This window comes from Polyodon spathula, chromosome 2, assembly GCF_017654505.1.
Source record: "Polyodon spathula isolate WHYD16114869_AA chromosome 2, ASM1765450v1, whole genome shotgun sequence".
Classification (NCBI taxonomy): domain Eukaryota; kingdom Metazoa; phylum Chordata; class Actinopteri; order Acipenseriformes; family Polyodontidae; genus Polyodon; species Polyodon spathula.
Genome location: NC_054535.1, coordinates 89196428 through 89211173, shown reverse-complemented (window position 1 = coordinate 89211173; position 14746 = coordinate 89196428). Strand labels below are relative to the sequence as shown.

At 35.5% G+C, this 14746-nt stretch overlaps 1 protein-coding gene across 1 annotated transcript; it reads left to right on the top strand.

The window, feature by feature from the left end:
• The first annotated feature begins 283 nt into the window (after positions 1–283).
• Positions 284–14515, top strand: LOC121328545 (coiled-coil domain-containing protein 17-like). The gene is made up of 13 exons (XM_041273260.1): positions 284–785; positions 1653–1793; positions 3648–3777; positions 4359–4512; positions 4843–4974; positions 6491–6633; positions 7236–7376; positions 8573–8754; positions 9188–9273; positions 11170–11385; positions 12328–12550; positions 12981–13091; positions 13719–14515. The coding sequence occupies exons 1-13, from the start codon at positions 651–653 to the stop codon at positions 13869–13871; spliced, it is 1947 nt and encodes a 648-aa protein (XP_041129194.1). The 5' UTR covers positions 284–650; the 3' UTR covers positions 13872–14515.
• Positions 14516–14746: the final 231 nt, after the last annotated feature.

The window sequence follows — 14746 nt, the reverse complement described above, 5'->3', positions numbered from 1 at the left end:
ATGTAGTCAAAAGAAAGGGATATGGGTTGCAAGTAAAATGTACTCAATACCATAAATTAAACTGTGCAGCAATTGTTAGATAGACAAGGTTGCTGTACACGTTTATATGTCATTAATATTGGAGGGTTAGCCCTATTGGCTATTGGTATTCAACACCTGCCCTGAGAGCTAATCTTTAACCAAAGGAGATGTGAGCTTCAAACAAAAGCACAGACCTCTGTTGGTTAAAGCTGACGCATTTCTATATTTTAACGAAGGGGGCGAACGTTGTCTTTCTTTAATTATGTGCACAGAGTTTGAGCTGGTTGGGGTGCTTGTTTATTTAGTCAATGTTTTTGGTTGCCAAGCACCTTGTCAATGCAGAAGCTGTCGTTGTACTACGATATGTGACGGCATAACTGCGAGAGTCAAATTAAAATGGTAAACGTGACTATAAATCTACGACTATACCCGTGTTCCTTTTTGTAAAATAATAATAAACCTGTATTATATATAACTTTTCTGTCGATGTTAAACGTGAAAACAGAACTATTACTTGAGGAATCTGTTTAATTATAGAACGATAAGGGACTCGAATAGGTTCTTACTATTTCAAAGTCAACGACTACTTTTGTTGTGCTCTGACAGCTAAGCAAACTACGGTATTCACAATGACGGAATTACTTGGTTGCTCCAGTTGCAACATGACTTTTAAATCTTCATTACTGCTCGGAAAACATAAAGAAAAGTTCTGTATTGGAGGAGACATTGGAAAAGCCAGAGAAACTCGAACTCCACAAGATATGGTAAATATTTGATGTGTCGAATTACAGCAAAGATTTCTGTTGTGTATAAATGCATGCATTTTTGTGAAAGGATAATTATATTTTGACAACGCCGAGGCTGAGAAGCGTTTTAAGTAATTCCTTTACATCTGTTTAATTATTAAACTTTAATATATAATTTTATAGTTTAGTCTTCTGTCCACACTGCTTTTATAATAAAGCAGACCTTGGTGACAGTGTGGTTTGTTTATGTTCCCAAAGGTAGCTGAATAGCCATGGAAGCGCCCACCCTCAATAGGGTGTAGTGTAGTGCTTTTAGGTCTGTTATATAGGGATTTATAGGACATAGCACAAAAGCACACAGCTTTGCAAGTCAGTGGTATTTCCAATAGAACACTTTATTTTATTTTTTTTTGTGTACTGAGCTCATAAAGTTAAATATCATCACATTATATATAAAATCATTCTAACTATGATTCAGACACTCAAGTCTTCATCACTGCAAACTACCATCTTACCCTATTACACACAACTACTGTTTTCTTTCCAGCAGTCACAAATTACTTAAGCAGTGACAAGGTTAGTGTCTGAGTTAATCATTTATTGTTTTGCTGAATTCATTAAAGAAACCCCAGTTTGAAAGTGACCAGTGAAATCACCATTACCATCATAAACGTCAAAAAGCTAAAATACCCGATAAAGTTACCAAGCTGTAAATTAACAACCCGCATATTCAGTTTAAGGGCTTGTGAGTAGTCTAAAGTTATTTCTTATTGGTGGTAGAATTGTAAATGGTATTTTCCTGTCGGACCCTGTCTTTTATTAAACACACAAAGAGCAAACATTGACTGTGAGAATGTTAATAAAATTTGTGTTTCCTTGTGACAGATTGAAAGAGTGAAGGATTATAAGAAAAGGCGTGCGGAGCACAGACTGCAACGCAACATGGAAGAGAGGAAGTTACTGGAGCAGTGTGAGGCGCATGAAACCTCGAAGCCAGTCCAAAACACGAATGCCTCCACAGGACAAGTAAGCACCGTGGAGATTTAAAATAAATAAATAAATAAAACGCTAAGAAATGTGTAGTTCTAACACCAGTAATCTTTTACATTTTCTCCTCTCAGCCCCTTTTCAAAAGCTTACCCAAAGCAAATAAAACCCATAATTTTAATGATTAAAGTATGATATGGTTATGCCTAAAGAAGCTGTTTTCTAATGTACTCTGTGTGTGTGTGTGTGTGTGTCATAAGTATATCTATCTATCTATCTATCTATCTATCTATCTATCTATATATATATATAAGTAGCAGAATGGTATAAGACAGCGTGCAGATGAATGGCTGGATTTGACAAGGTTTCGTGTTGCAATTTCTGTTACTGGAAGCTTGTTTAGTCTGTTTGTACACTCACTTCAAGACCTAGTCATGTATAGGTTTCCTGACTGAATAATTTTTTGTGTAGTTTATACATAGTTTTCAGAATAAAATAAGGGTCTTTAATCATACTTGATTAGAAACGTCTTTATCCTCCACAGGGCATGAACATCAGTACACATATATTATTACACCTTTTTCATTTTTGCTAAAGAACAATGTATCCGTGTGTAATAAAACATGGTGAGGATGTTCTTTTGCACCAGACAATTGAGATCTATAAGCCCCTTGTCTGCAATGTTTGGAAAGCTAATTCAAGTGACATGTCATGTGATCCAGTAGATTTTTAAATGCTGTGTGGGAGTTGTGTGCAGCTATTCAACAACAATCATGTAAAAGCAGACTATCTCCGTGACTTACACAAGGGTCATAATAGTGACTCAACACAGTGGCTGCATTGAACAAAGTGTCTATCAAGACAGTCTCCTGGGTTTTTGCAGAACAACACCATTGTGACAAGCAACATACACTGGGCTACAGTGGTTCAAAACACAAAATATGTTGATCACTGGACAACTTTGCAGTTTAGAATTGTTTAGAGTGAACAGGTCTACATGCCCTGTACACCTGAAATGATTACTTCTGGTTTTAATTTCAGGTCAACAAAAGTCCAAGCTATCTACATTTCGTTGCATCATTTCTAATTTAATTTGACCGTTCAGTGTAATCATTTTTCATGCTTATTGTTGTACCAATTATATCCATAAAATATTCTTATTTTTAGGTACATTTATGTGGAAACATGTTATTAAAGTAAATTAGTAAATCATTTATAAAGCCTTTTCTATTTTTTACACAAAACAAAAACCTTGTCTGGTTAACTTTTGTGAAGGCCTACACTAAGTATATCTATATGGTATATATATATATATATATATATATATATATATATATATATATATATATATATATTATATATATATATATATATATATATCACAGCAAATGAAAATTATCAAGATGCATCTCTGCTATCTAAACAGTCTAGCCTGTAGTAGTTTGTAGCAAAACCTCACATTGACATGCCTGTCATGTCAATAGTCCTGCTGTTTACAAGAGGCACTGTGAACATGCTTGTAAATCTAACACGTCAAGCTGTTTGACTTGTTGCTAAGAAACATGTTAAACATTTATCTAAATGCATCTTTGATGTATTTTATTGTAGTGCCCCAAGCCAGGTAGTCTAATTACCTGCACATTAATTATTATAAACTATTTACTTTCCACAAAGTTATTACATTACTTGTTTTATTACACTAAATATTCTGGCTTTTAATTGATTATAACAGATTATCAGTGTTTCAGAGGTGCCAACTTTCAAGATTGTATACACAAGTAATGGAGGTAGGGGTTGTAGCACACAATGTGGGTCCAGTTTTTATAAAATGCGGTAAACCCAAACATAATAAATCCTTGTTACGTCTATGAAAATCTTGGGTTTTCACTCCAGGTAGATCCTAGCCCCAGAGTCCAGTGGAGCAGAGAACATGAGGCCAAAATGAAGTACCTGGCAGATAGCCATGGAAAGCATGTAGATGGCATTGTGACTGAAAATAGGGAACTGGAAAAACAGAGAAAAGGTAACTTTTAATTGAGTTTATATTAATTTAATTCATAATATGTTGAATTGTAGATTCAAGAAGAGTCAGAAAATTGATTGACATGTTATACTTTGAGTTGATTTAGAGCTATTCCTTGCCAAGTCAACCTGCTGTCCCCACCTGACCATCTACAACATTCACAGAAAATAGTGGTTCTAGAGCCCAGGTCAAATGGGAGGATTTGATCACCCGATACACAGTCAAGAAGAGTTACAGCTGAATTTTATGAGAACCTTTTACAGCACTGGGGAAGACTGCATAAACTACCTATTTTTTTTTACAGATAAATGCTGCAATAACCACTGATTCCCTAGTGCTGTCAAATGCTCTAATAAAAACCAGCTGTGGTTTAATATATATAGGTTTATCAATTTGATCCGACGGTTTATTCAAGTTTCTAGCTTTCATATTTCAATCTGGGTGTCTAAAACACGCCTCTTATGCTTGGATTGCCATTATAGAAGTGGGGTAAAACGTTTCTTCAGTTAGGATGTAGATTCATGTTTCAGGTACAAGGTCAGGTGGGGAGACCTTCTGAACTGGGTTCATTTGTTTTCCAGAGATTGAGTTACGATTAAAGGAGTTGGATGCATATAATAAGAATGCTTCACAAGTAGAGAAAATGTTGCAAGAACTGAAGGCCCAAGAGCAAAAAAATGAGCATCTCCTTGAATCCATGAGGGAACAGATGCAGGTCCTTCAAATGGAGTCAATGTAAGGTTTCATGACTGATCTGCTGATACTGTATGTGCATGTTTGTGTAATACATGTGATCTACTAGAAGGGAAAGGAAATTGATATGATACACTGAAAAACAATGTGTTCTACATTTTAGAAATCATGGCTTGGATTTTAGACCATTGTCAGAGGAGTTTTACAGACCTGTTTCATAGTTCAGATGGAAACAGGCTAACATGATTGTACTGATTACTCCAAAATGCCTCTCACTTCCAGAAATCTACTCAATGAAAAAGCTAAACAAAGGTTCATGAATTTTGTAAAATTTTATTACAGAAAATAATGTCTGTTGTTTTTACTATATAGGAGGAACAAAAATCACAGCAGACATAGTGATTCCCAGCTGCATTCCTTAAAGGAAAAAGGAAAAGTACCATTATTTCAATCACAGACCTACATCCCGTTCTATGGAGGAGGAATTCTGTCTTCAGAAATTAGGTGAGAATCATAGGTGAATAACTTAAAATGCATTATCTATTGAAAATTTGGAAACAACCAGAGATTCATGGTAGATTCTGGATTTCTCAGTGGAGATCATTGTCATGCATGTTATCACTTTGTACCCCTTTCTTTTCCAAAATATTCCAAAAGATTGGAAGCATTGTTAGATTTGCGGTCTTAACTGCTGTTCAGGTTTTAGGATATTTGTCTGTAGAATGCTAATCCAGCCCCTCTACAAACCGGCATTTGAAATGAATGGTGTGATACAATCTACAATCCGGAATCTTACTATTCTGGAATGTGGCATGATTTTGAAGTCTCTTCTGTCTAAATTCAACGTGCAATCTGGCACTGGGTCATGCGATTTTTCTTTTCTAAATTTAAAACTAGTATAAAAAACAAAAGCAAGATGTTGTGTATATAAGTCCTACCAACGCCATTCTGAATTGTGCATTTTGTGGAACAGCAAATAAAATGTGTTAACATCCCCACAATGAGCTATCTCTTAAAAGACAGTTTGCACTTATCAAAATCAACTAGCTAAATGAACAATTCAAAATCACAGCAAACCTTTCAGACATTCTGAAAATAAGCCAACTTAAACTTAAAGCAAGAGTACCTGTTCAACTACCAGGGTACATGCAAAAAAAGCTGAATGACAGCTTCAAACTGGAATGTTTTATAGTCAGTAGCTTAGGCAATAATTAAAACCAATCCCCATGAAGGCATCGGATTAATCAGGACCATGCTTATTATTTAACTGCCTGGTGAAGCTAGTGAGAAATTGTGAATTGCTTGCTTTGTACCTGGTCAACTCTGCATTAATTTCAACAAGGAATGTGTTTAACAAAACCCATGTACTATCAAATACATGATTTAATGTAATGTAAAACCAATTGCTGAAATAGCACCAGTTTCCCATTGAGTTCTATGAACAGGCACCTCAAGTTCCTTCTTGATCTTTTCCATTGTCAAAGGTATCCATGAAACTGAATGCCAGTACTCCCTGAAGTGGGCTCTTCTCCATAGTAATTGCATGCTATTCAGGGACCACTGTTAATTCTTTGTTCCCAGCCTTTGCTTTCTGAGAACATTCAGCACTCAGTAGTACTCTCATATTCCACCACCACTGCAATACAGGTTCAGGTTCAGGCAGGATATGTAGTCCATCTTTGGAAAGAGCATTGAATGCCTGGCTTTTTATCAGGTCTGTCAATAGGGCAGTTACTGGTTGGTTAATTAACAGGACACTACATAAAAAAAAAAACTCAAACTCTAACTTCGACCATTCAAAATAGCGTACCATAAAGGATTAGTAAAGGATTTCTGAAGCAGTTGAATAATCCCTGGAAGAACAAGTAATAAAGGGGATCACAGAAGAAAGAAAGTGAAAAGTTTGAAATACCCAGAATGCAAGACATATGGTAATGGTGGTGCATGGAGTATAAGATTTGTCAAATTTAAAAGACAGCAGATTAATTTATTGTTGTTCAACATGTTTGCCCTCCCACAGTGCTCTGCGACTCTCCTATCTTCAGAATGGCGGAAATGACCACATGATCCTGGCCCAACTCCAGGACCTGCTCCATGAGGCTCTGCAGGTCGAGCAGAGAGAGAAGCAGCCTCGAACCCACCATCACAAGGAGAAGAGTAAACGTAAATAAATACATTGTGCTGCTTTGGTTTTATCAAAACAGAAATTTGGAAAAAGCCACATTACAAAAACAATGCAAAATGACTACTTTTTGAATGATGTAATAGGGGTGAGACTAGAGGTTCTATTTCTTCTGTTTACAAACTAAACGAAATACCCGGTGCAATACCATACGCCACCACTGAGCTGGCAACAATGGTATTACTTGTGGTGATGTTGCATTAGAAATAAAACATTGAACAAAAACACAGTTAACAAACAAAAGGTGTACAGTAGTTCGTCTCTGTGCTACTCCTTATACACAGGGAGATTCTGCGCCAAAAACCTATCCTGTCTAACTGAACTAAACTTAATTTCCAGTTTACAGTTCAACACATGTGAAGATGAACTAAACTAAACTCTTGTACTTTACCAGACTTCTTGGTAATGGGCCTAATCACCTTGACTGTCCACAGTCTACTCAACCTGGATTAGAACAAAGTAACTGGCATATAGGGGAGCTGTGTGTGACTTTACAAAGCAGTGCTTATGTGTAATAAGAGCATAATATAGTGCTTTCACTTTACCAGTAAATAATACATTTTCTACCACTTTATGCTTCCAGGTGGACATGATTCCATCAGGCATAGCCTAAACAGAGAACTCTTTGCATTGGAAATAGAAAATCGACGTCTAGAAGATGAGATTATAACATTTCAAATGAAAAAGAGGAAAGACCCCATGTTTTCCCAAACTTCATACAACAGTAAGTTTTTAGATATTGAAATGATTTTGATTTATCGACTGATCATGTACATTTCAAAAACAGTGAGTAAGTTATGAGTATTTCTGTGTAATATCAAATGTTTGCAGTTATGTGTGTATCAGTACAACCAGAACACCATTTGTTATCTATTTTTATACAGTAATTATTATTATTATTATTATTATTATTATTATTATTATTATTATTAATTTGTCATTTAGCAAATGAGACTTATAGAGACTAGGGGGTGAACTATGCATCAACAACTGCTGCTGCAGAGTCACTTACAATATCACCTAGGTTTTAAGTTTCATCCGAAGTGATATAGTTTTTGAACTAGTGATATCGTTTTCAAGCACTTTTCCTGTTTTTGAATTAATCAGTTGCTGACCATAGAAATCTACACATCATTAGCTGTGAGTGTTTTTTGTCACTGTACAAGCATTTACGAGCACATCACAGTCTAAAAATAGATATTTCACGATTAAACATAATATTTATTAAAGCAGAAAAAATAGCGTTGTCACATTCAAATTTGCTCAGTATTCAGGCAGTGCTATTGAAAAATATTCTATATTCACCATTATTGAATTATCAAAAAAAAATAAATAAACTTAAAAATAAGAAGAGACATGTGAAATACCCCCTTCTTGTACTGGACAGAGCGAGCTATAGCAGCTGGTGTATTTTTCATTGAAGATGTTTTAAAGAAATCATGCAGCTCTATGCAATGTGTTTAATCATATACCAGAAGCAGACTAAACCAGCTGTTAGGTTTCTAAATGTTACAGGTAGTGCATCAGTAAAGAGAACTTTTGCTGTATTGTTTTTAAGTGCTAAATTTTCACAGGGAACTACATATTACATAGCGATGGGTAAGAAAACACAGGCGTAATCATTAGTGGTTGCAATTCTTTGTGTGCCTTACTGTTATTTTCATTCTCCCCCCTATTTGTGCTTTAAAAGCTACATTTCAAATTCCAACAATGTGTACTTTTATTTTAAAGTCCATTTGGGGCTTAAAATCACTAGCACCAACTTCAGTTCTAACTAGACGATGTTTACTTAATCTCAGGTGACCAAGCAGTGCCCAGTGCTCTCGAATAAGATTCAGGCTGATTCTTAATGTGAAATACATGGCGTGACTAGTAGCAGTGCACCATTTGATTTGTATAACCCATCTTCGTGTTTTACAGGTAGACCCAGCCGCTTCCCACAGTCTGTAACGGCAAACCGTGACCAGAAAATGAAGACCATGAAGACAGATATAGACCTTCTGAAGCAGGAAATAGAGATCCATCGCCTCGGGCGTCGGGTGAAAACATCTAAAACGCAAGTCCCACTCGACCAGAACGCACTCTCCCCACTTCCACCACTGGTACAGAATTACTGGAGGCATTTTCTAACATTATTATTGTTATTATTATTATTATTATTATTATTATTATTATTATTATTATTACAAAAAATGCATAAGTCATTTTTATCACTTCCTATGAAATAAAATACTTAAAAGGTTTATCACTTACTGATTTTCTTTGTTGTCCCATTAATGGAAGAGATTTTAGGAACAGTCTTGAGATTGTTTGCACACCCTCACTGTGAATCCATTTACAATCGGCTTCAGTATAGTAGCAATGGCTACTGTGTCACAAATGAAAATGGTGGTGTACATCTCACAACTGGAGTACTGAGTGTGTGATAACCCTCAAGACATGTAATAGAAGATATAGATAGATATAGTTAGATAGATGGATAGGTGGATGTATGTATGTATCTTTATAACATAGCAAAGTGTGTCTTTTATTTAGGAGGACATGAGAGCACAGACCCCAACTCTGGCAAAGCATTTCTTAGAATGCACTGACGGTTTAGGACCTGCCCCGTACGACCCAATGTAAGTCTACTCTATAATTTCATACATATAAACATAAAAGATGTGTGGCTTCAAATGATATATACTCTATTATCATTCGACTGCAAGTTGTTTTTTTTAACTACATGTTTAGTAGTGAGACTCCTCCAATTGATATCTTGTTAGTTTTGTCAATGCATCTGTTGTAAATAAATAGAGTACAACATCAAGTAACCAGACAAATGTATAGTACTGACACCTTTTAACCCTTCATCAGCGGTATGGGGTGCAAATACATCCCAGCTTGGCTAAAATGAGCATATCTCATAACTCTTTAAAGTTGCAGGGATATCCGTACATGTGATTCAACTTTAAGCACTTACCGTTATTTTGATATCAAGAACATCCTTGTCTGACTCAGGAAGTGCAATTTTGGGGTTGGGGTTTGACCCCTTTCCATCTTCCAAGGGTTACTAAAAATATATATATGTTTCATACACCACAATCTCAGCTAATTCTTAATTCTAATTCTAAAATAGATTGTTGAGTGTTGCAAGAGAGTTGAGGGAGGCGTAGAAACGGTGTATAACTTCTAAAATTATTGATGAATCTCTAAGTATTTATTTAGCCAGAGGTCGTTTTTATGAAACTGTTTATAATAGATTAGTTCCCAGCATGTATTTCATAACAAATATTTACAATATCCTGCTTATTAACTGATAAAGTACTATATTGAAAATATATGAATTTATTATTATTATTTTTTTTGTCTTCAGTGAGCAAAAAAGGCATGCTTTTCATTTAGTGTGCAGTCTGCTTCACACAGCTCCTGTTTACTTGGAGAATAGCATGCTTAGAGTTGCAGGGGAGCTGGGATAGATGTAGAAGGGATGTAACGCTTCTAAACTATTGATTTATTCCTACAGGTTCTTTTTTTTTTTTAGTTGTATGTACTCAATTTCCTATCTTAGAATGAGCATCTAGTGTGTATAACACATGCGTTTCCAGCACTGTATTTGATTATTGCATTCTTTACAGTAGCCTGCTTATTAGCTTGTTTTATTTATTTTTTTGAGGGATGAAGCTTATCTATCTTTTTTTAGTTCTTTGTCCACTGTTTTTTGGGTTTTTTTTTTTTTTGGACAAAGACTAAAGCTGATTTTTCTATGCACGATGCAACTTCATATTAAGTTGTGTTGACTAGATTTTGTATATGTTAACTTTACAATATCATGTGTTTTGTGGTTTATATTTGTGTTTGTGGCATTTTGTTGAAAGCACGTGTTTTTGTTTTAAAAGAAATAAATAATTTTTAAAAAATGCTTAGCACTTCAAAACAAACTTTATTAAATACATGATATTGTGTCTTTTTGTTGTTGTTTTAAATGCTCAATTGCTGTTGTTGATGAAGTGTTCGGTAACTAGGATGCATTGCAAGACTGACTTGTGTAAGAGCCTGCCTTAAAAGAACAACTTGCCACTTAAAACCTTTAGACTTAGATTAGCACTAACTGTGGACTAAATTAACATTAGGTAGTCCATGATTAGTGCTAATCAGGGTCTGAGAAACCAGCCATTGGCCTGTAAATCCAAAATTAATGTTAATTATATAAATTTAAGAAGTTGTGCAACATAAGTATTGATATGGGTATAGGAATTGATATATATTTATACTTGCCCAACCTTACACAGACTTGTTCAGTCCCTATGGTAAAATATGCTGGTGACTTTATTGAAGCAGTAATGACTGTTGGAGAACAAATGTGATGGAATTGTCCGAAATGTGTGTCCCACGGGGTTAGTTTGCCTCATCAGGCTTTAGCATCCCCTGCTGTCCAGGCTGATATCCTGGACGTAGTGAATGTAAAAAATGTGTCACAAAACCAACATTGATATCCAAATACACAGAGTAACCATCAGGTCTGTGATTTCTTCCAGAGCTGGGTTTGTAGTTTTCTACGATTTCCTCCTGGGCTTGGACCCTTGCTACCGGGTTTGCCGGCTGGTTGTGGGGTTATACAGTGGGCCAGAGGAAATGGGAACCCCCTCCTCACTCCCCCCTGTCTACTGCGAGGCTGGCAGTTTATCACCTTACTTCTCTGAGAGCAAGAGGGCAAACCTGGCAACTCTGGCAACCAAACAGGCTGTACCAAGGTAAATATAATGAGGCATCCTAGTGAGACGAGTTATATGAATACACTGCCACTGCTACTTCAGCTGCTAATATCTCGTAAACCATTTAATGCCAACTTAATATTGGAGAGTTTCTTGCTTGATAACCTCAATTAGGCTACTTGCTCTCTATGCATCTTGGTATCCTTGAATAGATCATCTTTTTAAAAATGTGCAAAAGATTTTGCAGTGCAGTGAAATATATATATATATAGCAAAGGGTCTGACAAAAAATAGGCAATAAAATCCTTGCCCAGTCTCGGGTGTGCATTCAATTCTCATATCACACACTACCCCATGCAATATTCTATATATTAGAGGCAATACAAATGCAAAACAAACACACACACACACACACACATATATATATATATATATATATATATATATATATATATATATGTGTGTGTGTGTGTGTGTTTGTTTTGCATTTGTATTGCCTCTAATATATAGAATATTGCATGGGGTAGTGTGTGATATGAGAATTGAATGCACACCCGAGACTGGGCAAGGATTTTATTGCCTATTTTTTGTCAGACCCTTTGCTATACCCTATATATATATATATATATATATATATATATATATATATATATATATATATATATATATATATATATTCACTGCACTGCAAAATCTTTTGCACATTTTTAAAAAGATGATCTATTCAAGGATACCAAGATGCATAGAGAGCAAGTAGCCTAATTGAGGTTATCAAGCAAGAAACTCTCCAATATTAAGTTGGCATTAATATATATATATATATATATATATATATATATATATATATATATATATATATATATATATATATATATATAAACATTGTTTGCAGTTATTGTACAGTTTGCATGGTTCCATCCTGCTAAACCCACCCATATAGCATATCGCATTCCTATTTAATTCTTGTCATTTGGCCCACAGAGTACGCCCGTCTCCTAGCATAGCCCTAGTGCTGGAACTGCAAGCTTCAGGTGGATACGACCCGTATGGGCAGGAGGTGAACCGGCTGATCTCCAGGGGATGGGTCAAGATTGACATTTTTGACTCGCACAACCGTGTGATCAGTGGGAGATGGAAAGTCCCCATTCGCATTCTTCCTGTAAACCCACGCCTGACTACTGGGGAGATGAACGCGGTGCCTCAGGTACAGTACATTGCTATCCTCTACTAAGGGTGCGCATGTTGGAGACACCTGTACATACAACATACAGTATATTGCTATGGTTAGGACATTGTTCTGTGAGCAGGCCTGAAAAAGAAAACTCTCTCAGATCCATTAATAAGACTGTTGGATATTTTTGTCTGTAATTAGTTACAGTATTTGGCAGTATTTCCACAATGTTGATATTATTTTTAGAAAATGTATGTCTCCTTTTAAGCCAAGATAGATGACCACTCCATAACTGCATAACCAAAATAAAGAATTATTTTTGTGGGATTCTGTTTTCAAACATGTACCTATTTTTAATTACTATAATTTTCACTTGAGCCTTGGCCCTTTTTTGCCCCCTACCTATGCAACCCATAAAGATCAGTGATCATTAAAGTTTTTTTTGGATTTGTGTTCCATATAGCTGGAAAACGCTGAGCTGTATCTGCGGATTGTTAATGCAAGAGATGCAGATGTACAGAGTTTTTCCCCAATCACTCACAACAACGCCGGTCTATATAAATACCCCCCTCTGGTAAGAAGAAATTTCTGTTTAAATGCAAATGGTTTTGATTGGAGGTTGATTAAAATACAAATGAGTACATCCTGTATAGTAAGTCCACAAAAATTAGGGAGCCTACATTCTTGAATGTATGTAGCTGATCTTTATGTGTAAGTTAAAATCACCTGGAGGTAGACAGTGACTCATGGAAGGGAATTACTGGACTGTGTGTGTGTGTGACAGGACCAAACACTTCTTGTTCTGATGGAATATCTGGTTATGTTCCAGGCATCCAGTTACTTTCACACTGATGATGCCTGGATCATTTTGAGAAATAACTGTAATGTGTGCACAACCACATTCTGGGGTCTATTTTAACAATTTAAAAGTGATAGATCTTAGTACAGTTCCTCTAAAATGTGTACATTTAATCAAACCTCATCATTTCACAGTATTTTATTGTGTATAGTAATGCTAATTGGCGCATCTATAAGTCACCCCTGAGGGAAAACACCAACTAGATTAATATGGAATTCAAGAGCAGCAGCATTTTTTATCTGCCCACTGCTACAGTGCATCCTCCAATTTCTATTTCCATTTGAATAACTCGGGTACTTTCGATATACTGGTAATGAAATCAAACTGTGTCTTTGACTTTAGGCACCAGCAAGGAGTTTATTTGCTGCAGATGCTCCACGTCCATCATATCCTTCCCCATATCGTTTCCCAAACTCTCAGATGATGTGCCCCTCTTACTTGGAGACTGTGGATCCCCCCCCTCCTTCTGCAGTGCTCTTTGAAGAATTTGAGTGACTGCCATTGGAAGATGGATTATTCTAGATTCCATTCTTTCTTTGGAATAGGACGTGTGTCACTTCGTATCCTATGCGAAGTTGTAATCAGTACTTGTCATCCTGTCTTTTCAAAGCTTGGTAAATTATGTTGAGTGAATCTCTGATAATAGAGCCTTTTTGCAAATTTACATAGACAACATATACTTTTGAAATTAATAAAGAGTGTGAGTTTACTTAATGTACATACCAAGTTTTGTAAATCAGCCAGACCCTGTGACCTACTGTACAGAAAATGTACCCGGATGCAGTAGTTGTATTTGAAATATTTTGATATTCTGAACTAATGTAAAATAAATTCTGTGGGGACCAGTGACTAGTAAAGGATTACATGCAGTTGATTTAATTTATTTCTTAATTACAACCCTGATTCTCTCCTTTCTGTTGTATCTTTATCAACTATGTTTTCAAATATATAATATCATCTTAATTTCACTTGGGTTTGAACTTCAGAAGCTCTTCGATAATCTGTTTAGTATGACGTTTACTAGAACCTTTTCTTTGATGGAAAATTCTCTGTGCCAGTGGTTACCAAAGCATTGCAATTGTGGCTGGGATTCTGTTTGACTGTTTTAACAAAAGAAAATAAATGGTTATTTTTTTCCATTTGTAAATGAATGTGTAAACATTTTAGTTTTATGTGGTGGTGAAGATATTAAGAGTAAAGTATAATATTTTTTTAAATTAAAATTGTGCATTATAACATGTTTTTTTATATTTCTTAACATATACATTTCTAATTTGAATGTACTATTTTATTCTAAAAACATTATTTATTTTTCTTCTTATAGCAAGTCTGCAAAATATCTTAAGGGGCACATAGATTCAATGGAATTG

Excerpts from the sequence above, each read along its gene's own strand:
- LOC121328545 (XM_041273260.1), top strand. The coding sequence starts at position 651 with ATGACGGAATTACTTGGTTGCTCCAGTTGCAACATGACTTTTAAATCT. Across the intron at positions 7,377-8,572 it reads TTCCCAAACTTCATACAACA|GTAGACCCAGCCGCTTCCCA; the intron begins GTAAGTTTTTAG and ends CGTGTTTTACAG. Across the intron at positions 9,274-11,169 it reads CCTGCCCCGTACGACCCAAT|AGCTGGGTTTGTAGTTTTCT; the intron begins GTAAGTCTACTC and ends GATTTCTTCCAG.